Here is a 27,910-nt window from a genome sequence, read left to right as displayed (position 1 = left end):
AAAATTCTTCGCCACCGGAAGTCCATTACGCAGATTAACATTGAGATGACTGTATTTCGCCTGCGGAATTTTGCAGTGCGAAGGTAAATATAAACATGCCTTAAGAATTAAGGAATAAGTGTATGTTGCTTTGGAAAAATTGTAAGATCTGGAGATCTGATATTCAGATTACATTTGCGTAACTGTAGAGTTAAACATTGATTGAGTTAAAGGTTGAGAGCTGTTTGAAGGAGAGGAAACTCTAAAGCTGTTGTTCTGTGATCATGTTCAGGGAGGAGCTGAGTTTCAGCATAGCTCAGAGTCTCTGCACACTGCCCAAGCATGTGTTGACTGCCTGGAGGCCAGAGATTGCTGTTTTGAAGAGGCACAGCACAACTCCCTTAATACAAGAGAGCGAAGCTTTACTTCTTTCAGCACAGAGGAAAACAAAGGAGAACGTAATAACTGGCTGGATACGTCACAACACAGGGAGGGTGATGGAGGTCCCTCTCTCAGCTGTGAAATTGCGGCGTCTCTCCTACACAATGGCAATAGCGAAGATCAGCAGGCATGTGCTTTTGAAAACAGTGAGATTGATTGCAGAGAGCGAGAGGAGAGCTCAGAAGCTGGTGTAGTTAGTACTGGGGATGTGGGAGATAGCAGTGATGCTTTACAGAGTTCCTGCTGGCAACAGAGAGAGGAAACTGATAAAGCTGATGGAATAATCTGTGAAGCACTGGGTCGTGCTGTGGGGGCAGAAGGGGAAAATCAGGAAGAAGAACAAAGTTCTGTAGAGGAGAATCCAGCAGAGAAAGTGCAATCTGAGGGTAGCCACACAGCAGAGGCAGGAGATATGGGAATCACGCAATCTTTAGACACGCCAGAAAGCTCGGATGTGGAATCTTTTGCTGAGACTGATGATGAAGAAGAGGAAGAGGATGGGTGCAGAGATCACTTAGAACCAGAGGAGGTAAAAGATGGAAACAAGGAACCATCGAATTTGAACCCAACCTTGAAAGATCCATTTATGGGAGACACAATGTGTCATGGAAATGAGATTTTATTGATGAGCCCAGAGCAGAATGTAGATACAGCTCTGGACTGCTTAGAACGAAATTCGGTCGAGAGTGAAAAGCATGCTTGTCGAGACTCTCGCAATGAAACTAGTAACTTCTGTGAACCAGGAACCCAAGAGGTGGAGGAATCTGAAGAAGGAATGTGTGACAATATCTTGTGTAATGTGGAAGGCAGTAAAGGCCATCTTGATTCTTCAGGATCTTTTGATCAAGATGATGTTTCAAGTGGTGCTTTAGAGTTCAAACAACTTGAGGACTGTGCTTATGAAGGTTTACAAGACTCTGAAGAAAAGTCATATTCAGAAACAGATGACGGTCAAAGATTGAATGACACAAGATGTGAGCTTAATAATTCTATTTTAAGGACTTCATTTGCTAAATATGATTCTACACTTTTCCATGAAGTAGACCAAGAACTTTTGCCTGAATTAAAAACAACTCTTTTCATGGGAGACATGATGGTAGATGGATGTGAGAATAAAGGACAGATTTCTTTTCATATCTTACAAGATGAGCCTGGTTCAGAACCTGAAACTCACACATCAACCAGTGAAGACACCTTAGAACCTGAAGATCTCTGTTCCTCAGAGGCACTTTCGCTAAGTTCTATCTGTGAGAAACAGCGTGAGGACCTCCAAGAGATCCAGGGGAACAAACTCACTAGTGAAGCTCAGACAACACTGGAGGAAGTTCTTGAGTCAGCAATGACTGTAGATATGGAAAATAGCACTCTCCCACATAAACAAGACTGTCTTGAGAACCTTAGACAGGATATGACTTCAAAAAATGAGGTCATGCAGGTCACATCAGAAACAGATCATTCAGATGGGGATGCATGTGGAGTGTTTGTACATACAGATAAATCTGGAGATCAAGGTGTCCTAGTTGATCTTTCAGACATATTTGTAAATACAAAAGGCACTGGAATCCCTGAGGAAAGCCCAGCAGTTACTGCAGAAGATCTGTTGAGTTCTATGGTCCACAGTGACTTTGAAGGTGGTGCCTTTCATATCGCAGATGCTCTTGATCAGGAAGACATTAGGGTTACTGGACAAGAGGGTAAACAAGTCCAGGGCAGTGTAGATCCTATAACTCAAGAGTCAGAGGCTGAAGAACATGAGGTTGCACAACCAATAGGTGAAGAAGACCTGCTGAAAGGTAAGATGAAGAATGATAATTGTATTTGTTGGTAAAAGATTGTACAGCAAGATGAAGTGTACAGTAATGCATTTTTCTGCTGTTGATGTGGCAATTTGACACGATATATTTAAGATGGACTACATGGATGAATCTTGCAAAGAAAAGTAAGGGTTGTTTTTCACACCAAAATAAAAATTATAAAAAATATATATATATATATGTTTTTTTATTTTGCAATAGGACAAATTATGTCTACATTCTAGGATCGTTAAGATTTTTTATGCTGTGATATTATTTTCATAATTAAACACATTTCCCCCCATAAATTCATCCCTTAAATTATAATATTAATAATATTGTTTTTAGGACCATTAAGGTTGAATTATTATTATTATTATTTATTTATTTTTTTACTTTTTATATTATTTTCATGAGATACAGTATATGGACATTTTACCCTTCTCATCCTGTAATGCATAAATCTCATTCTCATTACTATAATATAAATTAAAACTAGCCTGTCACAAAAATAAATTAGCATACATTTAATTCAGTACAATAAATACTACTATGATATACTGTTACATTTCTTCTTTACAAATGTACATTACAATTTATGTAATATGTAATTTTGTATTTTTTTTACAAAGAGAATGATATTTTTTATAGTAGAGAAGGCTACTGACAATTGGGGAAGGAGTGGGAAGATGTCTGTTTAATCGTCATTAAAATAATGCACCAATGCAACAAAAAAAATCTTAATGGTCCCAAATACAGACTTAATTTCTTCAGTGCTTCATCTTCACGTCAATGCAAAAATAGAAAATGTATTAATTGTAAATTGTAAAATTTAAAAACCAGGATTCCCACTCTTTTTGACCTATGAAATTCCATGAATTTTCCATGACCTTTCCAGGCATTTGGAAAGATAGATTTTCTGATTCATACAGATTTGCTAATGAATCATTCAGACTGATTTGAGAACTGTTTTGACCTGTTTTTTTGACTCAAAAGAATGATTCGCTCACAAATCAGATATCACTGTGGTTTACAAGCAAGTTTTACTCCAGCCAAGAGCAATATCTAACAGTAAAACAAGGAAATGTATATTCACAATGACTTTTCCAGGGCTGGAAATCACAGTTTTATAATTCCCTGATATTTCCAGTTTTCCATGACTGTGGGAACCCTGAAAAACACAAGGTCCTCTATAAGGCCGAAAATCCATAGCCTAGGCCCACATTTAATTTAATCACTGATCAAATATTAAAGTGTGATTGTGTAACAGGTTTTTCCAAGTGTCTTTTCAAAAGCACCCTGCCTTCAAAGATCAACCAAAATTCACTAATTATACCTTTTAGATCCAACAGAATAATTGAAAGTAGCCTGTGCGTCTCCATCATGCACACGCCAGAAAGAACAGGGCGTATTCATGTAGTCCATGATTTATGTACACAACAGACTGTAACTTGGCAACAGGTGATGTCATCTCGGGATGACCAGGGAAGTCATGTTACAAGGATAGGTCAGCGTTCATTTCCTGAATGAAAAAGACATTGATACACCCATATTTTTGAAAGTGTATTGTTATCTTTGCTGAATTACATAACTGAACCAAAATAGCCAGACTTACAATTTCCAGAAATATCCCTGTTTGGTTGATGGATTTACAGCACGGGAAATGTTTTCAGTTAATTTATCGCTAAATAAAAAAATGAGTCATGTTTTCCATTCTCAAGTTAGCTAAGACTTGGACGCTTTGCAAAATTCTTCATCAATGATATTGTTTTCCTATTTCGTACACAAACAATTCCTACTTTTCTAATACCTTGGTTTTTGTTATATGACATTTAATAGTTATTTTAATGCTAAACGTCCTCTCAGATGCACCTTTGAAGAATGAGGTGGACTTTCAGAAGACAACGTGGCCTGATGTCGACATGCACAAAGATGCACCAATGGTTAGTAAACTATTGTGTTTTAAAGACTAGATATTTAACCACATTTCACTTATAAAATACATTGTGGGTGTATGTAGTGACATGACATTTAAATGACTAAATGATGACCCATGATAGAAAATCTTAAAATAGGTTAAAAAAAATACCCTTTTTAATTACTGTGTATTCCAAAATTTCTTAAGTAAGGGATAATGTTCTGTCAATTAATCACTATCACAAAATGATCAGGTCTTATAATGACTGGCAGACTCTACATGATCTCACTTATTACACTGCTACTCACTCAACATCTGACTTTGTATATAGATGGAGCCAATGCAAGACTAAAGAACAAATACAAAGGACAGAAATACAAATGAAATGCATAGGCCCCAAACATGTCACCATTTTGAACTCTGATAAGTAAAATATCAAGCATGCAGAAATGACCATATTTTCACCTCCAGATCATTGTTTAGATTATTTTTCTATGTTATTTGTTTACTCTAAAGGGCTGCTTGCACAAAATTGGTATTGTGTCTGTGAGGTCACAGAAGCACTAGATGTGGTCACAGTAACCTGTGAAGTCAAGGAGCAGTGTGGATTTGTTTACTTTGGACAAGCTCAAATCAGAGGGATGGAAGAGAGAGTAGAAATATCTGGCCACTATGTGGGAATATGTACGTGTGTCTATGTGTGGTATGTTGTTTTTGTATTTTATGTGCCTTTTGTAAAAGGGAGCTACATTATGAAAGGGAACACTGGAGAAATGTACTTTACTATTGTGCCTGAAAACTAGAGCACAAAGCCAACTTCTTTTCAATGCTTCTGAGGGTTTTACACTATGGACAGAGCTAGTAATGATGTCTGTAAAGGTAGTGTACAAGGGGCCAGAGTGTTCAGTGACCAGGGGTTTCAAGCTCTAAGATGGACAGAAATGCTCCTTAAAAGTGCCATAAAAGCAGGCCTTAAGACTTGTGCGCCAGTAGCGATTGCTTTAAGACTACACAGGAAGTACGGCTTAACCTGTGACAATGATGAATATATACACTGATGAGCCAAAACATTATGACCACCTGCCTAATATGATGTTGTTCCTCCACGTGCCACCAAAACAGCGCCGACCCGCAAAGGCATGGACTCTACAAGACCCCTGAAAGTGTCCTGTGGTACCTGGCACCAAGACATTTGCAGCAGATCCTTCAAGTCCTGTAAGTTGCGAGGTGGAGCCACTTTGGATCGGACTTGTTGGTCCAGTACATCCCATTGATGCTCAATTGTATTGAGATTTGGAGAATTTGGAGGCCAGGTCAACACCTTGAACTCTTCATCAAGTTCCTCAAACCATTCCCGAACAATGTGTGCAGTGTGGCAGGGCTTATTATCCTGCTGAAAGAGGCCACTGCCATCAGGGAATACCATTGCCATGCTCATGCATCGATGAGCCTTGGGCGCATATTTAAACATTTATTATAAAGTAATAAAAATAAAATATAGAGAGAGAGATGATTTTCACAGCATACATGTGGCTACACAGTGTTCAGCTGCTCTCTTGCTGGATGTTGTCAGTTTAATGTTGTGACCCCTGGGCCAGCTATTCATCCACAGGTTTTTTGTTTTTTTACAAGGTGGGAGATACCTTTTTATTTGAACCACAAGTGTCCAGGGTCCTCTTTCTGCAAATTATATCCAGTCCCCTCCTGGCAACACAAAAACCTAAATTTCTTCTTATTTTCCCTCATGACCACATGGAAGAAATCACTGGTAGGTGTTGCTCTGAGTCGTTTCCTTTAGGCAGGGTGTGTTGTGTTTGTGTGTAATGCTGTGTGTATATGTGGTGTGATAAACACTGAAAGGCTTTGACAATGTTTCAGTGGAGTCAATCAGAAAAGCATGAGGGCTGTTATTAAGTGTCCCACTGGACAGGCTTTCCTGCAGGAACTGAACTCATAGGTGTGATTCAGAGAAAGAGAGAATTGAGACATATACAGAGGAAAGTGATTATGTAGCTGTTTAACTTTTTATTAATATGCCTTGGTAAAACTCTGGGACTTTTTAAATTATAATTTGATCTTTAACACAAGCAACGAAGGCAAGACAATTAACAGGATCCTAAGCTGGATGAAACCTAACAGGGTTGAAAGAGCTGAAGTTAGTCATTTCTCAGTCAGGGACTGAAATTATGTTTACACGAGGATGTTATCTTGAAGATAATTTTGACCATTTTTAAACCATCTTTTGAAACTTTTATATTATAATACCAATTTGTTTTTTATCGAATAAGTTGAACCATTTTAGAGTGAGATAAACCAATTAATACCACAAAACAGCACACAATTCATAAAACCTAATACATAGGCCTGTTGTGTGATTGTTGCTTTCCCACCAAAAAATTATGTCACTTTCTTGAGGATGATATCAGTAAGAAACTGGCTTATATTAGTTAAGGAAAAGGCAAAAGACTAACGGGATTTAAAATGACATTGAGGGCACAGGAAGAAAATGCATTTTTTTAGGACATTTTTATTAAAGAAAGGTAAAAAAAAACAAACAAACAAAAAAAATTTACTAAATGATTGTTTTAGTGCAAATGTATTTTTTTTACTTACATTATCAGTGGATCTCAGGGAACATAGTAAAATTATATATATATATATGTATTTTTTTTACTTACATTATCAGTGGATCTCAGGGAACATAGTAAAATTATATATATATATATATATATATATATATATATATATATATATATATATAATTTTACTATGTTCCCTGAGATCCACTGATAATGTAAGTAAAAAAAATACATTTGCACTAAAACAATCATTTAGTAATATATGATCATTTTTGACCCTGTCTCTGGCCCTGAAATGCTCAGTTTTGGCCTAAGCACCTCCTTAAAACTTCAATGTAAACGGCCACTGTTATGATTGGCAAACATCATGCACCCCCTAGAATACAGCCATATTTGAAACTCAATTGGAAGAGAATGAACAAGCTCCACAGCATTATAATTTTTTTTTTGTTCAGGTTTTACACATAATGCACATCCAACACATTGCATCTGAATATTTAACTGTTTACTTACTGTAAGCACAACAGCTCCATAAACAATCAAACAGTCATGCCATTTGAGATATTCATGAATGAAACTGTTTACTTACGGTTTTGTGATCGGGTCCAAATGTTTCTAACTGCCCCATCCTATAATAACAGTTCCTTTGCAAAGCTTGAATCGTATTATGACTGGTTCACATGCAATCCACACTGATATGAGCTGAAAAAAATGCACATACATAGTCCAAAGCATGGTGAACTAGATACACATACTGTACATACAGTATCATCCAGCACTGAAGCGCACATCATCGGAAATGCATCAAAACAGTCAAAGACATCCATTTAGTGCATATTTACATACTCCAGCAATTCAAAATAGCAAAGATGGGTGCAAGAATGCGTCCAGAATGCATTTGTGCTCAAAACAGCTAGAGGCAGAGCAGCTGAATGAAACAGAATGGGATCGCATTTTCTGAGTTGTAACTTGACACTGTGTCTTTTAAAAGTGGGGCAAGATACATGACAACCAGGGCTGCCCCCTGATAGTCGACCAAAGGTTAGTCGATGAGAAGAGTCTTGGTCGACCAAGTTTTGATTGGTCGGTTGGTCGCAGAAAAAGCTCCACATAAAAACGATGAACACCAGTGGTTAGCGCTGGTTGGAAACTAGGTGGTACTATGGGGTAATTTTCATTAAGCAGGGTTACGGGTTAAGCCTACTCAATAAAGCAAAACACCTTGATTTCAAACTTAGAACTTTATTTTTTATTTATTTTAACTAAAAATTCAAATGAAACTAAGACAACTACTAAAAAATTAAAACGTGTGTTGTTCAACTTTTTGAAAGATTATTTTACAACAGTTGTCAACATCTCTCTGGCAAAGAACCTACTTCATCTGGGCATTCGCTACCGGACAGGTATTTCGTTATCCGGGAAAATACATCATGTGTGTGAATAAATTCGTTTTGTTCCCTCCTTCACGATATATACATCATGTGTATATATAAATATATGTGTGTGGGTATATATATATATATATATATATATATATATATATATATATATATATATATATGTGTGTGTGTGTGTGTGTGTGTGTGTGTGTGTGTGTGTATATATATATATATATATATATATATATATATATATAATATATATTGCAATATCCAATTACATCGGCAACCCCTGGGCTGAGGGATCGGTGAATATTCTTGCTTTAGTGATTTTGCATTGAAAATTAAATAAATGTATTTAAAAAACTTAAATCAAATACATTTTTTATTTTGTACCCAATTTGGAATGCCCAATCCCCAATGCGCTTTTAAGTCCTCATGGTCACATAGTGATTCGCCTCAATCTGGGTGGCGGAGGACTAATCCCAGCTGCCTTTGCGTCTGAGACCGCCAACCCGTGCATCTTATCATGTGGCTTGTTGAGCGCGTTGCCACAGAGACATAGTGCATGTGGAGGCTTCACGCCATCCACTGCGGCATCCACACTCAACTCACCACGTGCCCCACCGAGAACGAACCACATTATAGCAACCATGAGGAGGTTACCCCATGTGACTCTACTCTCCCTAGCAACTGGGCCAATTTGGTTGCTTAGGAGACCTGGCTGGAGTCACTCAGCATGCCCTGGGATTCAAACTAGTGAACTCCAAGGGTGGTAGCCAGCGTCTTTACCACTGAGCTACCCAGGCCCCCAATCAAATACATTTCTAAATTCAAATTGCACTCCAAACTAATATATATATATATCTTTCCATTTACCGTCAGGGAAGAATCCGTCTTAACATCATGGTGGAAAATTACTTGCACAAATGAAGACATAAAATATTAATAATATAAAAATAATAATTATAATGATGATAATAATCACTGAAATATAAATCATGGTTCGAGATGAACATGTTTTGTATTATTTTATGTTTTAATCACAGATGTAGGCTATAGGCGGCAGAGTTGGACACAATAAACTGCTCTGTGGAAAGAAAGTGAACTGAACTCAAAACACCTCCTGAGCTGAGATGTCTGAGGACATTTGCAGCCCTCATAGATGAGACGAAAAAAAATCGGAAGACAGAAACAAAGAGTGAGAACCTTTTAGATGCACGTGTTCTACGAGAATGCACGCCTCCGTATCAGCGCGTCATACATGCGCATAGACGGCTTTTCTGTCATCTGTTCATAATAATATAATAAAGTGTTTCTTCAAGCGCGTGTCTGTGTGTCTACGGACAAATTATTTGTAATATTAATTTGATAATAATAGCCTAATAATAATAATAATAATAATAATAATAATTTCATACATGGGAAAACGAGCCAAATATCGTCTTGACATCGTCAGAGGCATCAGCTATTGGCGATCACTCTGACCATCGTTGATCCCCGAGATCATCGTCTGTCGGCACAACCCTAATGTGCATTTCTCTTTATAATTTAACAAAATGTTCAGACAGTCTCCTTGCTGGTTTTTCCGACACATTCAGAATCATTATCGCTTTTGCCGGTGTCGCTGCGGCTCGCTTTGTGCATGCGCTTGTAAAATTTATATTTTAAAGACTCATTATTATGGTTTAGTATTTCTCTGTAATGTAGAACAGTGTTAGCAATGTTACTTATTCTTTCTCAGCCCTGGAACTCAAATCATTTTCTGATGCCCCCCCAAAAAATATATTCAAGTAATTAAATTAATATCATAAAGGTGCGACTAGTCGACAAATGGCTTAAATGAACTCCTACTAGTCGACTAGGAAAATCTTTGGTCGGGGGCAGCCCTAATGACAACGGTCGAAGACATCTGTGTAGTGCATGTTTATATACAAAAATAATTCTAAATAGTCCAGATGGGTCCCCTTTGGTGTTCAGGAATAGTTTGGCCACACTAGGCCTGTCTGTCTTGCTCTCAGTTTACAAACTGAAGGACCAGTGGGCGGGTCCAAGGGTATGTTGATGTAAAGGAGGCGTTGATGTTTTTACACTGTAGAGGCGGTCAAAAATTAATGGGCCCTCTAGTGACATAGGGAAGAAGAGAATGAGGTGTTTTTGCAGCTTGGTTTCAATAAATGCTTTTATTGCATTGGGGATTATGTTTTAAGTTCTGAAATTGACTATTTTTTTTTTTTTAGTAGAATGACCTCTTATGTCAAAATATCAAAGACAATTTGATTCCTCATGACATGACCCCATTAATATTTTATCCAATATATTAAAATATAAAATGGGGACATGAAAATATGCAGTATATGGAGGGTGGAACGGGGGAAGAGGGTGGAACGGGGTGGCAGGCGCTTTGAAACTGGAAAAGAGACTGTTTGTGTGTGTGTGTGTAAGTGAGAGAGAGAGAGAGAGAGAGAGAGAGAGAGAGAGAAAGAAAGAGGAGGAGGAGTGGGGGATGAGCGAGCGAGGGAAAGGGGCAGGTCCTTCACACAGATGTGAAAGATTAGGAGCGTCTCATTTTTCCAAATGCTTCAGCCGGGAAGATTGTGCCTGTCAGAACCTCATGTGGGAAATAAGCAACATTCAGTGTCACAGTTTGTTTTTACGTGTGTTGGAAAGATGTACGAACGACACAGGCGGAGGTATAGTTTGTGTGCTAGAGGGGAGAGAAATGTAGATGTAGTTTTGATCAAGGTAAGGAGATCTGATATACTAACATTAATTGCATTGTATTGAGCTTGTATGTTAGAAACTAGGTGTACCCTAAACTGGGTTGACTTTTTGTTAATTAACTTAAAGTCATTAGCAAGGATTAAAAATGTTTAACAGATCAGTATTTGAGTAGATCAGTAGTATATTAAAATAAGATTCCATTCATTAACATTAGTTAATGCATTAGGTATCATGAACTAACAATGGACAATATATTTTTACATTTAGTAATCTTTGTTAATTCTAGTTAATAAAAATACAGTTGTTCATTGTTTGTTCATGTTGGTTCAGTGCATTAACTAATGTTAACAAATACAACTTTTGATTTTAAAAATGTATTACTATATGTTGAAATTAACATTAACCAATATTAATAAATGCTGTAAAAATATTGTTCATGTTAACTAATGTTAACAAATGGAAACTTAGCATTTATTTCATATCAAACTCTCTGATAGTATTGTGGCAAATGTTAAGAATTGGAGTCTGTTTATTAGGAGAAACATTTGTTATACATGAGACTTGCACAAAAATGATCTTTTTTGCTATTTAGGAGGAACAGTTGAAATATTAAAGAGATCACATTTGTGAGACATCTTATAAGGTTTCTTTAAGTGACATAGTTTCTCTTCATAAAAAGGATTTGTTTCTGCTAAATGCAATGGTCAGTTATTGGTTTCGAATCCCTGCACTCAGCTCTTCATTCTTTGAATTCAAACAGTGCTATGTCTTGGTAATTATATATATACACACACACTACCGGTCAAACCTTTTGAAACACTTGACTGCAATGTTTCTCATGATCTTAAAAATCTTTTGATCTGAAGGAAAATTAGTTTTGTAGACAAAAATATAATTGTGCCACCATATTAATTTATTTCATTATAAAAATAAAATTTTATTTAATGAAGATGCTAAAATAAATATTTGATTTATTTTGGATTTTGTTTAGTCACAACATAATTCCCATAGTTCCATTTATGATATTCCATAGTTTTGATGACTTTACTCTTATTCTAAAATGTGAAAAAATAAATAAAGAATGAGTAAGGGTTTAAAAACTTTTGACCAGTAGTGTGTGTGTGTGTGTGTATATATATATTGTTCTATTGTTGAGACAACTAAATGACATGCACGCATTATGCCATACAGACTGAAAGAGCAAGTGTGCGTGTGTATGTACACAAGGTGGGGTTTGTTTTAAGATGTTTAATGTGGATTAACAGTCAAATACTCTGGAGCACTGTTCTGCCAGTTTGATCATGCAATGAATGAAAATGGTATGACATGATCCATCTTTACAATTGTTACTACAGATATCACATCTCCCCAAACCACATGCAAAAGCTGACAGATTTTTAATGGCTCTCCAGTTAATCCTTAAACTCTCAATAATCTGTTGAACTATATGTCTGCCATGCAAAAGAAAATAATGTAACTACTTTGTCAAAATAGAGTTATATCAGAAATTAACTAGGATAACACAAGAAGTTCTTAAACTTGACAGGGAAGACAGACAGAAAACACGAGCACACGACGACAGGAGCAAACAAAACAATCCAGCCCAGGACAGCATACAAGAGGAGCTAATATAGGGAGAGAAATCAAACGGGTTAACAAGTAAGGCAGGTGAAACAAATGAACTAATAATAAGCAGACAAGGAGGCGGGGTATGACGCAAGACTGAGAGACACGTGGCAATACGGTCACCAAAACAAAGCCACGCGCTCTCACAGACACAAACACATGAATGACACGAGCGCATATCGCCAGAAACTACAAGACAACATGCGCTCATGCCAAACGACAGATGAGACAAGAGAATGCACAGCAACAGCAACAAAGCGACGCCATGCACTGTCATACTAGACAAAACCTGAGCATACACTGCAAAGCAAATACCATACGCTGCACGCAACAGGTGACAAAATGAGATGGGAAATCTTTTCGAGAGTTCATCCACAAATGAACAGGCACCGAAGATAGAAGCGGCCGAACCCCAGCACAACATGAAGATGGTTCGCGACCCGGACGCACAGCGCAAAGTGAGTGTAATGCGAAGCGCACTCGAGATCACAAGAGACAGACACAAACAATTGACACAAGTGCATGCTGCAATGCACAGGGAGCTGGATAGGCTCACAATGGCCACAGGGAACAGGACAGGATTGTCGACAGCCTCAGGGAACTAGATGGACTCGGTGACCACGGGGAACTGGACAGGCTGTACTGTGACCTCCGTGGTCGGGAGTGCTGGCAGTGAATGGCAAACAGCCTCCGTGCCCGGGAACGCTGGCAGTGACTGGCAAACAGTCTCCGTGCCCGGGAACGCTGGCAGTGACTGGCAAACTGCCTCCGTGACCGGGAACGCTGACAGTGACTGGCAAACGGCCTCTGTGCCCGGGAACGCTGGCAGTGACTGGCAAACGGCCTCCGTGTCGGAGAACGCTGGCAACGAAGTGCACCCAAGGTCGCGAGAGACAGACACAAACAATTGACACAAGTGCATGCCGCAAGGATGACATAAGAGCAATGCACTCGTGCCAATAAACAAGACAAGAGTGCCAATGAGGCAAGCCATGCATTCTCACACAAGACACAGACTATACAAGACACTAAACATGAGTGTCAGAGCTCAGCCACAAAGACAATAAAAACACAACCATCAGAAGTGGCTGAACCCTGACACTTAGACTATGATCTGTCCTGTAACACACAGGTTTGACTCAACTATGCTCAGATTCAGAGAAAATGTGGTATGGATTTTGAGGAGAATACAAAATCCACACTAAAATCAGTGTTGCCGTAAATAATCGAAAGTTTGCAATTGTAGGGCAGACATGTTATTGCCATCAAGCTTTTTTGTTCTTACACATGGCAATTCATGACGCCTTTTCCTCATTTGAATTTGGAGGAATTTGAAAGTTATGACCCGCTCATACATACAGAGATTTTATCGATGGAGGTCACCAAGTGTCTGTATGGGTATGTCTTCCCACTTGACTGCTGTGTCCTCAGGTAGCGGATCACTGTCTACTCTCCCATTGGAAGTTGCTGCATTGTTTTGCTGCCCATTTGCATAATGTTAAACTGTATTCTGTAATCCACTACAGATTACAGAATACATGCTGTAAAATTTAATTTGTAACGTATTTCGTTAGATTACTCAAGGTCAGTAACGTATTCTAAATACTTTGGATTACTTCTTCAGTACTGGTAGATTTTTTCACTTGTTTTGACTATAAAAGCTCTGCCAGTACAGTAATACACATGTTAAAAATACATTCTCTGAAAAACCTAAATATCTTATGCAGTGTTGTTTCTAAAACAAGATTAATCAAATTGATCTTGTTTTAAAGATTTTTTGAAATTTTACAGGAAAACAATACAAAAATTATTATCAAGAATATGATTTTTGCCCTAATATCAAAGATCTTACTAGAAAAAAAGAAATTATGATCTAACGTGAATTTTCTTGGTAAAAGAATATGATCATGCCTGGTAACGTGCATGTAAAATGGCTAGAAATAGCATTTTAGCTTAGCATAAAGCTGACAATTTACACAAGGTTTATTTCTATTTCTTCTGCTCCAAACTTACTTCAAACTTATTCTCAGTCTGCTCGTATGAATGTAACACATCATAAGAAAGTGTTTCACCACTGTTCAAATGCACTTTGGATCGCATCATTTATATGTATACATTTTTACAAATGACAATAAAATGCAAAGTAATCTCTTCAGTAATCAAAATACTTTTTGAATGTAACTGTATTCTAAATACCATTGATTTAAATTGTAACTGTAGTGGAATACAGTTACTTATATTTTGTATTTTAAATACGTATTCCCATTACTTGTATTCCGTTACTCCCCAACCCTGGCTGTTCTCAACTTTGCCATATCGCCAACAGTCGCTGTTTCTCATGACACCAGAATTTGCTAACTCAAATCTCTTTGATCGCTTTGTTGCTGCAAGTCACTGCATGTGTAAATGCCCTTTCAGTTGGCTTTAATCAGTGAGTCATTTGATTAAATAGTTTGGATCAATACAATTGCATCAGTATTTTTAGTCAACATGAAATCAAATCAGCTCTATTTACTTTTCCAAACCGATCGCACTTTGAATTCGACGACAAGAGGTTGAAAGTTCTGCTGCTGAAATTGGTCTGTGCTTACTGGAATTCTAACCACTGCCCTACCATGGCTGAAGCTGGAAGTATTGTTGATCGTATGGCTACGTGTGAGATCTAGTTTCTATGTGAAAAGTACACTTTTTTTGTCTCCAAAAGCGAGTTGTATTTTTAGTTATAAATGACATAACAGTCAACAGGAATGCATATTTTAATAACTCTACCCCCTTTCCCAAACCCTAAACCTAACCATCAGTTGAGTAAAAATTTAATTTTAGAGCTTAAATTTAACCTCCGAATCACACTTACCATTGTCTGTGTGATTACTTTCTGGTTTCCATCGGAACAGAAACCGTGTCTCGGAGGATAGCAGTAGCAGATTTAAGGGTACATGAACATTCGGAAGAAACAAAGTCCTGTCCTTATTTATTTACTTTTTCTTTGAATATCCTGTTTTCACTCTTCTTTTCTAATATTTCTAGTACAAATACTTCTAGTACAATTGATTCAGTCAGTTCATGTCTTTAGATGGTTTTGAGAGCCTTCCATTCTAAGACTATTGAAGACTGAATGACTGTTGGGTTGGAACAATGCCTCTGGGAAAGCCAAATACAGTGTTTTGACTGTAAATGGAGTTTGTGCTTTTTGTGTTTGTGCATGCATGTGGAGGTCAAGAACTGTGCGAGTCGAAGAGGCAGCTGAATTTGGTGACAGTCTGGAAGCTGCTGCTCAAATCCTAACGGTTTCCTTTGGCCCTCAGCCTGGAGAGAATGATGGAAACGGGCCCTCGGCCAAGTGACTTCATAGTGCTGTACTGCAACTAAAAATCACCATCTTTACAATCAGTACAAACCAGAGTTTTTGGAGCTTTCCACAATTTTGAATGAACACTTGGTAAAACCCATACAATGGTCCTCTAAGTACATAGCAACACCAAAGTCAGACAGACACAGAAACTGGATTCAAAACGTCCAACTAACTGATTATCATGTTCTTATAGTGCCATAAATTATATTCAGAAGCAGTTGCTTTTGTCTTCAAGCTTTTGTTCTGGCTGCATGCATCAAGAAACAGTGCTCAGACTTTGCATTTTTAAACCAGATGTGTTTTTATTGGGTACACTTTTGAATATTCTGCATTCAACAGAGTCTGCTGGCACTGCCTTTTTGGTTTCTCCCCTGGCTCCGCAAATATGCAGTGAGAATTGCGCCGGTGCCAGATTCTGGAGAGGGACACTGGGCTATGTTTGAGTCAGGAGCATGTGTGCTAACTGCTGTGCAATTGCTGCAAACATTTGCTTTTCGTTATTCTTTACCAATTCAAGTACAGTTTCCATGAGGACCAAAAAAAGCTAATGTCCAGTAGCCAATTTTTCATCAGCCACTGACTAAAAAGGTATATTTTGAAAAGAGTAATAACATATAATGTTACATATAATGAACTAAGTAATAACATACATGATGAACATAGTACAGTAACAAATAAATGCATATTAAGGTGATTTTCACAAAACCTGTCAAGAAATGTTACTACATTTAGGACCATTAAGATTTTCTGTATTGTGACATTATTCTCTGAACACTTAGGCTACGTTCACATTAATCCGGATACATTTGAAAACTGCGTTTTCATTTTCGAAATGCTCTCTGTCCACACTGCCGCTTTCAAGTGTTTTCTGAAAGTTGCACTGAAAACTAATGAAAAATAGGACATTTTGAAAATCCGAAAAATCGCCGTTCCATGTACGGTCTGAAAAGCAATTGTCGTCTTGTTATGTCGCTAGACAGCAGTTCTAAATACACTTCCCGTTGACTTTGAAGGAATGCAATATGAAGGTTGTACAAATTAACATTTAACTTTAACAACGCTACCAAAGTGAATAACAGGTGCAACAACGCTGCTACAACATAGGCCGCCATCTTTAGTGTTTTGGGTTGAATCCATCACATGACTGCGTCACATGACAACAAATACGTCATCGATTTCAGATATTTCTGTTTTCCCGGTCCACACTACAACGCGAAGACGCCGTTTTCAAATGTATCCACTTGGGAGAGTGTTTTCGAAAAGCTCAGTTTTCGCTGTCAAAACGCAGTCTCATTGTGGACGGAAGACCAAAACATAGACAAAAAGATGCGTTTTCAGTCGAAAACATATTAGTGTGGACGTGGCCTTAATCACATTTTACCTCCCAATTTTCATTACCGCAACGCGTCCGGATCTTTTACTTTTACTTTTCCCATTGTTTTAAGTTATGATTCTCATTACTGCAACACATTCATTAAATTAAATTGACAGCCCTAATCTCTTATGCATCATGTCTAATAAAGTCTTATAGCTCCACATCAGAGGTTAACTATGTAACATCTCACTTCTTTCTGAGGGAAAGAGATGACCAAAAAGGGATCAAGTGATCCAATGAAACACCCTGTACACTGTTCATAAATAAATAAACCATCAATCAAACCCTTTGTAATATGACAACTAAACGCCTCATTTACAGTTCTATTACTGTGATTTTACTAGTCACATACACCTAAACAATGCAGCTCTTTTCAACCATTTTGAGTTTTGACCATCTCTCATCGGCTAATCGTTTTTGTCATCAGATTGTTTGTGTTTCTGCGGCAGTGCATGTGTTATATGTCACACGCTATGGTGGGAACTTCCATGAATAAACTAATGTGTGTGTGTTTGTGCTGTCTTGCCTCTCCGTATAGGCAGGGCCTGTGCTCGGGACAACAGATAGCAGTATTCTCCACACATACTGCCTTCCCAGATGCACACAGTGGCTACTCAGTGTTTTGACACGGACCTCATCAATAGAGCGTTGTGTATTGTTAATTATTTTAAAACTGTGCATGGCCACTTGATTTTTTTGTCAGGATCAGAGGGTTTAAACTTAATTAGTCCCTGGCCAAGACGGAAATGTGAACTGCTCTTGAGCTTCACGTGCCAGAGGACAATTCAGGAGCTCTTTGGTTTCTGCCTAGCTCTCTTTCTCTGCCTCTTTCCCTCCCTCACCGGTATCCTTTGTTGACCGTCTTTCTCCTCTAGCCAATCTTGAATCACCTGTGTGACCCAGTGACAAAGTGTAGCTGGGTTATAACAAAGGCGAAAGAGCTTTTCAGTGTGCTTTCCAGACAGGTGAATAACCATCATCAGTGCAGGTCGCTTTAATACAGACTTTCTATTGTGGCAGCTTTGTACAGGTTGCTGTTCACTAGCAGTGCTACCCGTAACATGAGATCTGTGTAAACATTTCCAATAGAGTATATGCATTCACCCTTTCAGTCCTCCAGATCAGAAGCTGACATATAGTAGGCAACCAAGCATGACATTATTTGTCTTTTTAATAATGTCATGACTACTATAATTCAGACTGAAACTGGACCTTTTAAAAAAAAGTAAATTAGAAGCATAAGATTTCCAAATTCTAAATGTACCTTTAAATGTACACAAAATGAGTTATAAAATTATTTATATACAAGTATGAAATGAGTTATATTCTAAATGGTGATACGAAAAAAGGTCCCCATGAGGGTACCACCCCAGCGATGGCCCTTGTACCTTAAAAGGTACAGTTTAGTACTTTTTTCTGATGGTGCATGTCAGAGTGTGTTGCATTAAAAATAGAGCTGTCAAAATTAACATGTTAATGCATGCAATTATTGTGAAAAATTTAACGTGTTAATTTATCTTAATCGCGATTAGCGCATTTACTGTTAATACAGCATAAACACTGGTAGCAAGGCTGGAATCTTTGCGATGTGTCCGCCCAGAGTCATTACACTGACGCACACAAGACAAATACACACAGCAGTGATTCAGTGTCAGTGAAAAAGTGATGGGGAAAGGCGCTCTTAAAGCTATTTGTTATACAATACAAGCCTAGATGGCACGGCAAGTCTGAACTATCACCAAAACACAGAATGAGACGTTTTTATTTGTCTGCAAGCGCATTTCATGTGGATTTTAAAGTGCCGCTTGATGCAGGTACTGACGCCCTGACGCGAATCATGAACGCGGCTTCACGATTGCGGTAACAAATCAGATAGCCACAGTCTGCCAGCTGATTTATATTGTGGAGGATTAGAGTTTATGATATGTAATTCTCATTGCAATGAATATGCAACCTATGTGAGGACTAGTTCTTTCAAATAGTCAACCTTCCAATTAGACTCTGGGAAACATATAGTTACTTGAATTTGTGCTATTTTAGTGCATATCTTTTTTTTATTGTTTTGTTTTCTTTCCTTAGAAGGAAATGAATTCATTTTGACAGGAAAATAAATATATTTAGATGCAAATTTCAGCACTTTCAAAATCTGCTGCTAATCACAATTAACTACAAAAAATGATGTGCTTACTCACGATTAAATATTTGAATCGACTGACAGCACTAATCAAAAATAAAAATGTTACAACTTTTGGTCACATGACGAACCATCATTTTCACAAACTCTGTTGTTTTTCCTCAACATCCTTGCAACACAAAATCATCACTGAATTCAGTGGATTCTTAGCTTTCTATAATGCAGCATAAACTCTAATGTGTATGTGCCCTAAAGGGCTTTAGATTAGTTTGTTTGGATGTCTGGCTTGTGGAGACCATCTAAGCATTAAATCTTGATTGCCGTAGCCGCTGTTATCCCTCAGGACTGCCGTGAGGTGGTGTGTGGTCTATGATGAGTGAGATGCAGCTGTTATGGGGATCCACAAACCACAGACTGAGCTCAAACCTTATATATGCTGCAGTCCTTGACCATATGTTTGAGCAAAGCTGGTTCCTCTGTTGCATATGCATTTGTAAACAAACCTCAGTTTCACTGATCAGAGCCAGTCCTGTTCAGCAAAGAGAGAAAATTTGAATTAGCCTCAGTTTCAAACAGTTACATCTTATGATGTGCAATCTGAACTCTGTTATATGTGTGTCATCCAATTTTTTTCCAGTTAGACCATGTCACGTGCTTAAGTATGAGACTATAGCTTCCTCTTTCTTTCTCCAGATCCACAGAGACAAAGACACACTGTGTTCCAATGTTTCCCACAAGAGACACAGCCTAGCGTCCTCAGGTAAGAAAACACTTCCCTGAAGTGCTATTGAAATTTTTAATTTTGTTAAGCAATATAAATATTTACCTAGTAGGGATAAATGTTACCTCATGTTTATATGGAATTATACAACTGGCAAAGCTTTTTTTTATTCCCGAAGACCATTACATTTCCATACACTGTTTAATATTGGTACAATGAGTGGATTTGTAGTAGTAATTGGACCACACAGAGAATGTTAAAGTAGATTATTTGGTTTTACGTAAGTCCAAGGACATTAGTCTAAAATTACTGAAATTATTGCTGTTAAAGGGCTATATTCTACATTTTGTTGCCTTTTTGCCCTGAAGTCCACTTATAAGCTCTGTTCCAAAACCTAATGAGCTGTCTAACTAGTGTAGATAGCATTTTAAAGCATCATAGATGCTCTGCCAGACATGAAGGCTGTTTCAAGGCAGCAACATTATTATGCCCTCTAAGCTGCCATTCACATCAAACATGGTTTTGCGTCTGTCCACGCTGTTTTTAAAAAAAAATGTTTTCCCTTGAAAACATGCGTCAGGAGTTCCACTAATGCTAACTACTTGTGCTATCGGAGTTGACATAAATACAAGTTTCCCACTCGGACGTTGCACATGAATGACCCCTCAAGTCGTAATTACAACTGGGTAACTCGGAGATGATTTTGATTAGGAGTCAAACAATGCCCGCAACAATGCCCGCCCACATTTTTAGCCGTATTTGTTCTGGAAGTAGCAAACTGAGCATATACTAACGATAAACAACCAATCTAATTACAAAAAAAAATAAAAAATAGTTACTAATTTATTAATCTAATTAATTTTTAGTCAAAAAAAGTAGTGCAATGCATTACATTTTAAATTATAGTGATCAGATTACAGTTACATACTTTCAATTAAATTAATTATTTTTAAGTACATTATTGGGTTATGCTTATTTCTAATAAAATATTTATGTAGAATCCATGAATTATGGCCCCATAGCGATTCATTGTGAAGGAGAAATGTGAGGTGCTGAGTGTATGAACTGTGTGTAACAATGAACAAGAAACATAGACATTATTTTGAATTTGTTGAGCAGAAAAGTGTTTTAGAAAGTAACTTAAAGGCAAAGTAATTAGTAATTTGATTACTTTTTAATGAAGTAATAATTAAAGTAATCTGATTACAAATTTAGGTAAATCTTTAAAGGTTGATAAGTTATCGTTAAAATTGATTCACCTATGGAAAACATTTATGGGATTTTTACTTTCGGAACCCAACTGTTGTGCTCTATTGTCGGATCTCTCATGCACTTCATTTGAGTAGCACAACATTGTGAGTTACTGACTATGAAGACCATTTCAAATCAGTCACTAATGAGGTTACACTTCAGTTAAGATGCTGCCTTTAAAGCCTTTGTAGGCAGTAGACAGCAAGGCAGCTCACTAGGTTTTAACAGAGCTATAATGTTTGTGATGTTTTGTCATTATCTCATTAAACAGTGACAGTCATTATCTCATATCTCACATACTGTTATTCTATAGACTATATTTATTCAAAATACCTTAACCAAGACCAAAATTTCTGACTGTAACTTGTCCTTGAGCTGTCAAGCTACAATCACCAAACTTGGCACAGACCTTCAGGCTGTTCTGACTCGGGTTGCTATAACTTTTGTTTCTGATCCAACTTACAGTTTTCGCACAGCGGGCAGTCAAATATACCCAAAATCCCATGGATTTACATTAATGGAATGTTCAAATGGGCCAAGATTAGTCAAACTCCAACTGTCAACTGCCTCTCCCTCTCTTTCTTGCTTTTCTTTATTTCTTGCTTTTCTTTTTTTCTTTATCTATCTATACTGTATATATATATCTGACTGTCTGGCTGTCTGTCTGTCGGTAAACCTTCAAACTTAATTTTTTTGAATTAGCTTAAACTTTCAGACAAGTCTTTGTCAACCATCAAATTTTGTCTTGACAGACTATGCCTATCTAGTTTTACATAACCATTTTTCGCCCTGTGCCAGACCCTTTTTTGCCTCTGTTTTTGCTACTATACCTTTAAGACTTCTGTATGTACATGGCCTCTTTTCTGATTGGCTAACCTCCGGGGAGAGAGTGTCATTTTTGTTTTAGGAACGTCAGAGTATGTTTTTACATACAATAGTAGATTGAACTTTTTATTATTTTATTATTTTAAAAAAAATTGTTTTCCATGAAACAGTATGTCAGTAAGTATAAATCAAGTATGTGGAATTGTGAGATGGCAAAGGAGCCTAAAGAGCACGTTAGTGGGAAGTTCTTGTAAAGAAGAGAATCATAACTTTGTTTTCAAGTACATCCAAACCACCGTGCATGCGATGCAGGGCTACAAAGGGAGATTTCCTGTTTAATGAAAAGGAGTATTTCAACCATACAGAATGTTTTGATGGTCCTGTTGTGGAAAATCATGGCCTATGTTACTTTTTTTTTCCCCCGCTGTTAGACTTCCCTGGCAGGATTTTCTTTAATGCACGACTTGGCTGGAATCATACTGAATGCTCTGTGTTTGCTTGTATCTTATTATAAATACAATATATGATGAGATTGATTGATGGCTTCCTGTTTAATTTAAGTAGCCTCAAAACATCAATATAATGTATTTTTAATATGAAAACAAAAACAAACTAAACTGCAATGTTTGTAGAATGTTTTTTGAAATTGAAGTGTGTAATTTCTGTGCCACTTGCTTCACCAAACATAACTGCAAAAATCAAGTAAGTTTCCCGAATACTCCCCCTGTCTTCCACTGGTTAAAAATTCCGGCCCCAAACTCACGCTATTGGCTGAGCCAGTATTGGTTTGCTGGGCCACTCAAACAGAACATTTTGATAGCGCACAGATGCACAGATCCACAATTTTACATTTTTTCAATGAAATCAACCTCTTAATGACTTACTTCGTTGTTTCTGCATATAACATAGGGAAAGGAGAACATATTATAACATTAAAGAAATGACACACATTTAAAAATTTTCTGAAAATTATTTTGCTTATAGAAAGTAACTGTAATGTACAGATACTAATATTCTGAAGTTCTTCTCAAATCCCGGTCATGACCTCTGTTCTCAGTTATGTTGTCAGTTGTTATTCTGCAGCTGAGGTAATAATGTTTGCTTTTACTTCAGCTTTCATTCATTAAAAGCACACACACAGAGAAAGGGCAGCTGTAGTGGTCATAGCAGGACCCCTCCTTCTCTTCCCAAGTCATGGAGCCACCTGTGGGGTGCTGACAAAGCTCACAATCTTGTGACAGATCTCCAAGTACTGATTCTAGCCTTCAGAGCAGTTCTGTACACTTACACTAAGCTAACATACCTGTATAGAGTGTTTGTTTTAGTGAAAGTGAAAGCATGATACATAATACATTTTGTTGGTGATGGAACCTATTGAGATTTTTCATGGTTTTGTCACCCACATGATATGGTTTTGTTTCCCACGTGATAAGGGGGAGGGGGGTGCTGACTGATGCTTCAAGCTTTTTATACTGGATGAAGTCTGTCACACACTGCTCTCTTGAATACATTCATTGTGAATACATTAGTTGACGATTCATCCTGAAGGGGAAATAATTATGTTTTGATTAAGACAACATTGGAAAAGTAATATGTTTTACTGGATCAATGGATAACAAACTAACACACAGCTCTGTAAAGTATGAATCGTTGAGTCAGTATGTACTGTAAATGTGTGTTTATGTGTGTTTTTTGCAGAGAGTTCACAGTATCCAGAGTTTCACACTTGCGACTCCGAAACGGTCACATTTCGAGACTCAGGCAGTGACACGGATGGGTTTCTTTGTCCAGACACTGGAGAGGACAACATCTACAGAAAGGTGAGAAAGAGAAAGAAACAAAGTAATTTTTTTCTGAAGAAAATAGGTAGTGCTTGCTCATGCAGAACTCACCACCAACATGCAAGAGTATGAGTGGTTGTCAAGGTGTTGCTATGTGGTTGCTAAGATGTTCTGAGTAGTTGCTAGTAGGCTGGATTTCCTTACATTTTCATTTGAAGGTTTTTAAATCCCAATATCTATCTTTTACCCTCTATAAACCTAATCACTCAGATATGTGACCAAAATATAGCTACTGGCTAGTTTATTTTCAGATTTTACTCTCCAGTGATTGAGTTGTATTTTGGTGAAGAAGTTAAGCACCAAGATTCTTTCACTGCGTGTTGAGAGTAAAAAGCTTGGTTTGACACATTCCATGTAATGTGTGTTCAAAGACGAGGTCCACACAATCCATTTGTCATTGAATAATGTCTCTTTTAATACCCTTTTCTGTTCTTGACAGTCAGTTTTGAACAAAAATAGAAACATTTAATTCTAATCACGCATAGCATCGATGCAGTAAAGAACCTATTTGACTCCACTCTTGTTAAAGCGCCCAACCAAAATAACTTTCATTAGAAGCTTGCTGAACTGCCGCCATTCTTAACCTGTTGATGTGCATGCTCCCACCCCCCCAGAACTGATGTCACTTTGCTTAAATTAGTTCACATTTTCTATATAGTCTAGTCAAAAAAGGGTTAATAATGTTGACAAATTATAAAGATGTACAATTTGTCAACATTATGAACAATTTTTAACAGCACACTATATAGCAAATGTGAACTCATTTAAGCAAAGTAAAGTCAAACCCATGGGTGGGGTCAATGAGCATCAACAGGTTTAAAGAGACAGTACTGGTTTAGCATGTGTTCCACAAATCAATGTAAATACTTTTAACAGAGTGACTATTTGCAGTAGGTGTAAATAGCACCTGCTACACAGCGTGGCTATTTGCACTCAAATAGTCTGTTGGAAACAGAAATTGAAGACAAACTGCTCCCCCAAGTGTTGCTGCAATGACGTAGTGTGTAAAGACGGTGTGGTTAAGCTTTTCTTCACGCAGATGACCCGGGTTCGATTCTTTGTCCCACTTTTCCTATCCTGTTTGTTTCCAGTCTTAAAATTTCCTTTAATACTACTTATGTTAATAAATAAAAATTAATATAAAGGTTGATTGCCTCTCAATGATTTCGTCATGGTGACGGTCGGGGATTTAGTTTGATCCGGGCAAAATTACCCATGATTTAACTACAGAAATAATGTAGTTACCATGTTTTTGGCAGAAGCCATAGTTTTAATGCAGTTAACCTATGTGTTACTACAGTAATATGGTGTTAATATAGTAACCATGTTTAATTTTGTGGTTACTATGATTTTACTACAAAATACCATGGTGATATTATGATTACTTTATGAAAACCATGTTACAGTTTTGTAAGGTTAGGTTTAGGGGTAGGGGTTGGTGTAGGGTGTCTGGGACTCTAAATTAACACAATAAACACTGCAGTGATAATGTATGTTAGTGTTTAAGCAGGAGTGCAAATAGTCTTTGGAAAAAATTACTTTCATATGTAAGCTATATGGACAATGTAATGGAAACACACCCAAATTAATCTGAATCTAATCTAATAAAGAGCATGTGAATCTAAATTGAATCAGTAAATCAATACCCAGCCCTAGTTGCTAGGGCATTGCTATGCAGTTGCTATGGCGTTCTGGTTATTTGCTTACTGGCCAAAGCCAAAAAACCCTCTGTATGATATTCTGGTCCCTCGATATGGCTTGGGTCCCTCCTTCAATGTACTGTTGATGTACACGCACAATTTTAGGTATAATTCATGTCCATAGCACAAACGGTGCTAGTTTCATGCTGAAGGTAAATATGTAGGATTAGGAGTTTGTTGAAATCCCTAACCCTTAAGTATGAGTAATAGTAACAGTGATGCTTGCCATAGGAAACACAACTATTGTAAAAACTAGAGAGGAACCAGTTAGTACTGAGAAGAAGTACAGAAATATGCAACATAGCTGTATATGCAACTCTTATATCACAGTGGAACCCAGTATTGCCTTAGAGTATGAGTTTAGATTATGTAACTTCATGTGGTCAGGTGACCTCAATTCTGTAATTCTGACTTTGCCAGTTTTTAGGACCTAAATATTTAAAGCTGCCGGAGCGGTTTTTCCCCCCATGTAGGTCATGTGATCACGATGGTTATAAGTTCCCAGAACCGTTTCAAACCTCATACACACATGCTTATAAACTACCCCCTCTGCTTCCTCGCACACATGCTCAATGGGAGCTATTTTAGGGGCACATGAATAGGGGGCTTTCATTCCTCCAGAGCCCCAACAAATACCTCTTATGTTTTAGAAGCTCAAATCCTCTTCACCTTGTCTCTCACACCACCATCGCTCAGCACAATAGACCAACTAAAAGCTCATACCCAGCATCTCATGATTACTTGAATGTTTAGGTGTGAGATTGTAGGTAACTGTTGGTGTGTTTATGTTTTAACCCTTAAAAATGACAATGTAAAATATTAAGTTTAATTGCTGCCTTAATTTTTTAGGAAAATCAAAGTGTTGCCAAAAAATAAACCTGCAGTGAAAAGTTAATTGTGCTAGAAACTCTAAAAGCGTGAGTAGAAATGACAGAAATTGTTATTACATGTTAAATGGATGTGAACAAACAAAGATGTTGTTATAATAATAAAAGCATGGTAAAACTTTATAGTATGTATTTGTTAACATTAGTTAACTACTGTATATTAGTTAACATGAACTAACAATTAACCAGCCGCGGCCTGTGCATTTTAAGTCTAGGCCTTCAGTGTGATTCATGCCATTAAGAAAACACAGTTTCACAATGAATAAGACACCTTATGCCTATCATACATTACGTCGCAGCCAACTAATAATACCAACTGAAATTTTAAAAACACGTCCACGCACGAAAGCCAGAACCAAGGAGGTATAATACCAAGAAAAAGCTCTCTAATAATATTTGCAATTTAAATTTTGCTTGCAATAAATTGTTTGTCAGGGTACACGGTTACTTTTCAAAACTTTATCTGACACTGAATGCTCCACCAGCCTAATTTACAGTTAGAAAACTCCTGATGTTGCTATAACAATGCAAAAAGCACTTACCAATTTGCTTGAAGTGAAAATCAGTCCACCTCTCCTGTTTAATTAATCAATTGTACGATCATGCAGAACATCTTAGGTTTTTAAATCCATAAGGATCTCTTTCTCAACGGCAACACCAGCGCTCTTCGCTTTCAAATTACGTACATCAATTAAAGCGTGATTGCTTCACTCAAGGCCAGCTAGAAGGCCTGGATTGGGAAATATCCCGAAGACCACACCCACAAGAACGAATCAATCAATCTGATTGGCTTATGAATCTGACAATCTGACTTTAGATGCCTATTCTAACTTATAACTTACACTGTTGAGGGATTCTACAGAAATTCTGAAGGCCTGACGGGGTGGAGCTCAGACTCACGCACTGCTTCGGCTAAGGAGCATGGCTTCGGGCATGCGATTTGTGAAACAGTTGTCACTCTTTGCTTGTATGCATCTAGAAATAAATTCTGATTGGATACATTTTTTGTTTTTTGCTGTTCATTTGTAGATTAATTAGGAGTGGAAAGTGATTGAAACTACATAGGAAAAAAAGGTCAATGAGAATGAAAGGATTGAAAAATATTTATTTATTAGGCATTTTATGCCAGCAGAGAAGGCTTTGCTGACCCTGAGAAATCACCACTGCAATTAACAATACTTTTACTGCACTTATTAATCATGGTTAATATAAATTTCAACATATACTAGTACATTTAAAAGTTGTATTCACAGTAGTTAATACATTATCAACTAACATGAAATAATGAACAATTGTATTTTTTATAAATTAACAATAACCAAGATTAAGAAATGCTGTAAAATTATTGTTCATTGTTAGTTTATGATACCTAATGCATTTACTAA

The 27,910-nt window shown here is 37.3% G+C and overlaps 1 protein-coding gene across 2 annotated transcripts in view; it reads left to right on the top strand.

Annotated features, from left to right (window-relative positions):
* The window catches only part of LOC127413265 (A-kinase anchor protein 13), a 119,455-nt gene that overhangs the window by 32,157 nt on the left and 59,388 nt on the right, over window positions 1-27,910 (top strand). For both annotated transcript variants that reach the window (XM_051650249.1, XM_051650259.1), the window contains 4 exons: window positions 272-2,213; window positions 4,080-4,156; window positions 19,994-20,060; window positions 23,796-23,917. In XM_051650249.1, the coding sequence (XP_051506209.1) occupies window positions 272-2,213; window positions 4,080-4,156; window positions 19,994-20,060; window positions 23,796-23,917 (2,208 nt within the window). The remainder of the gene's footprint in view (window positions 1-271; window positions 2,214-4,079; window positions 4,157-19,993; window positions 20,061-23,795; window positions 23,918-27,910) is intronic.

Source organism: Myxocyprinus asiaticus, chromosome 2 (genome assembly GCF_019703515.2).
Source record: "Myxocyprinus asiaticus isolate MX2 ecotype Aquarium Trade chromosome 2, UBuf_Myxa_2, whole genome shotgun sequence".
Lineage (NCBI taxonomy): Eukaryota > Metazoa > Chordata > Actinopteri > Cypriniformes > Catostomidae > Myxocyprinus > Myxocyprinus asiaticus.
The sequence above is the reverse complement of the archived record's forward strand: the minus strand, read 5'-3'. Positions and strand labels throughout refer to the sequence as shown.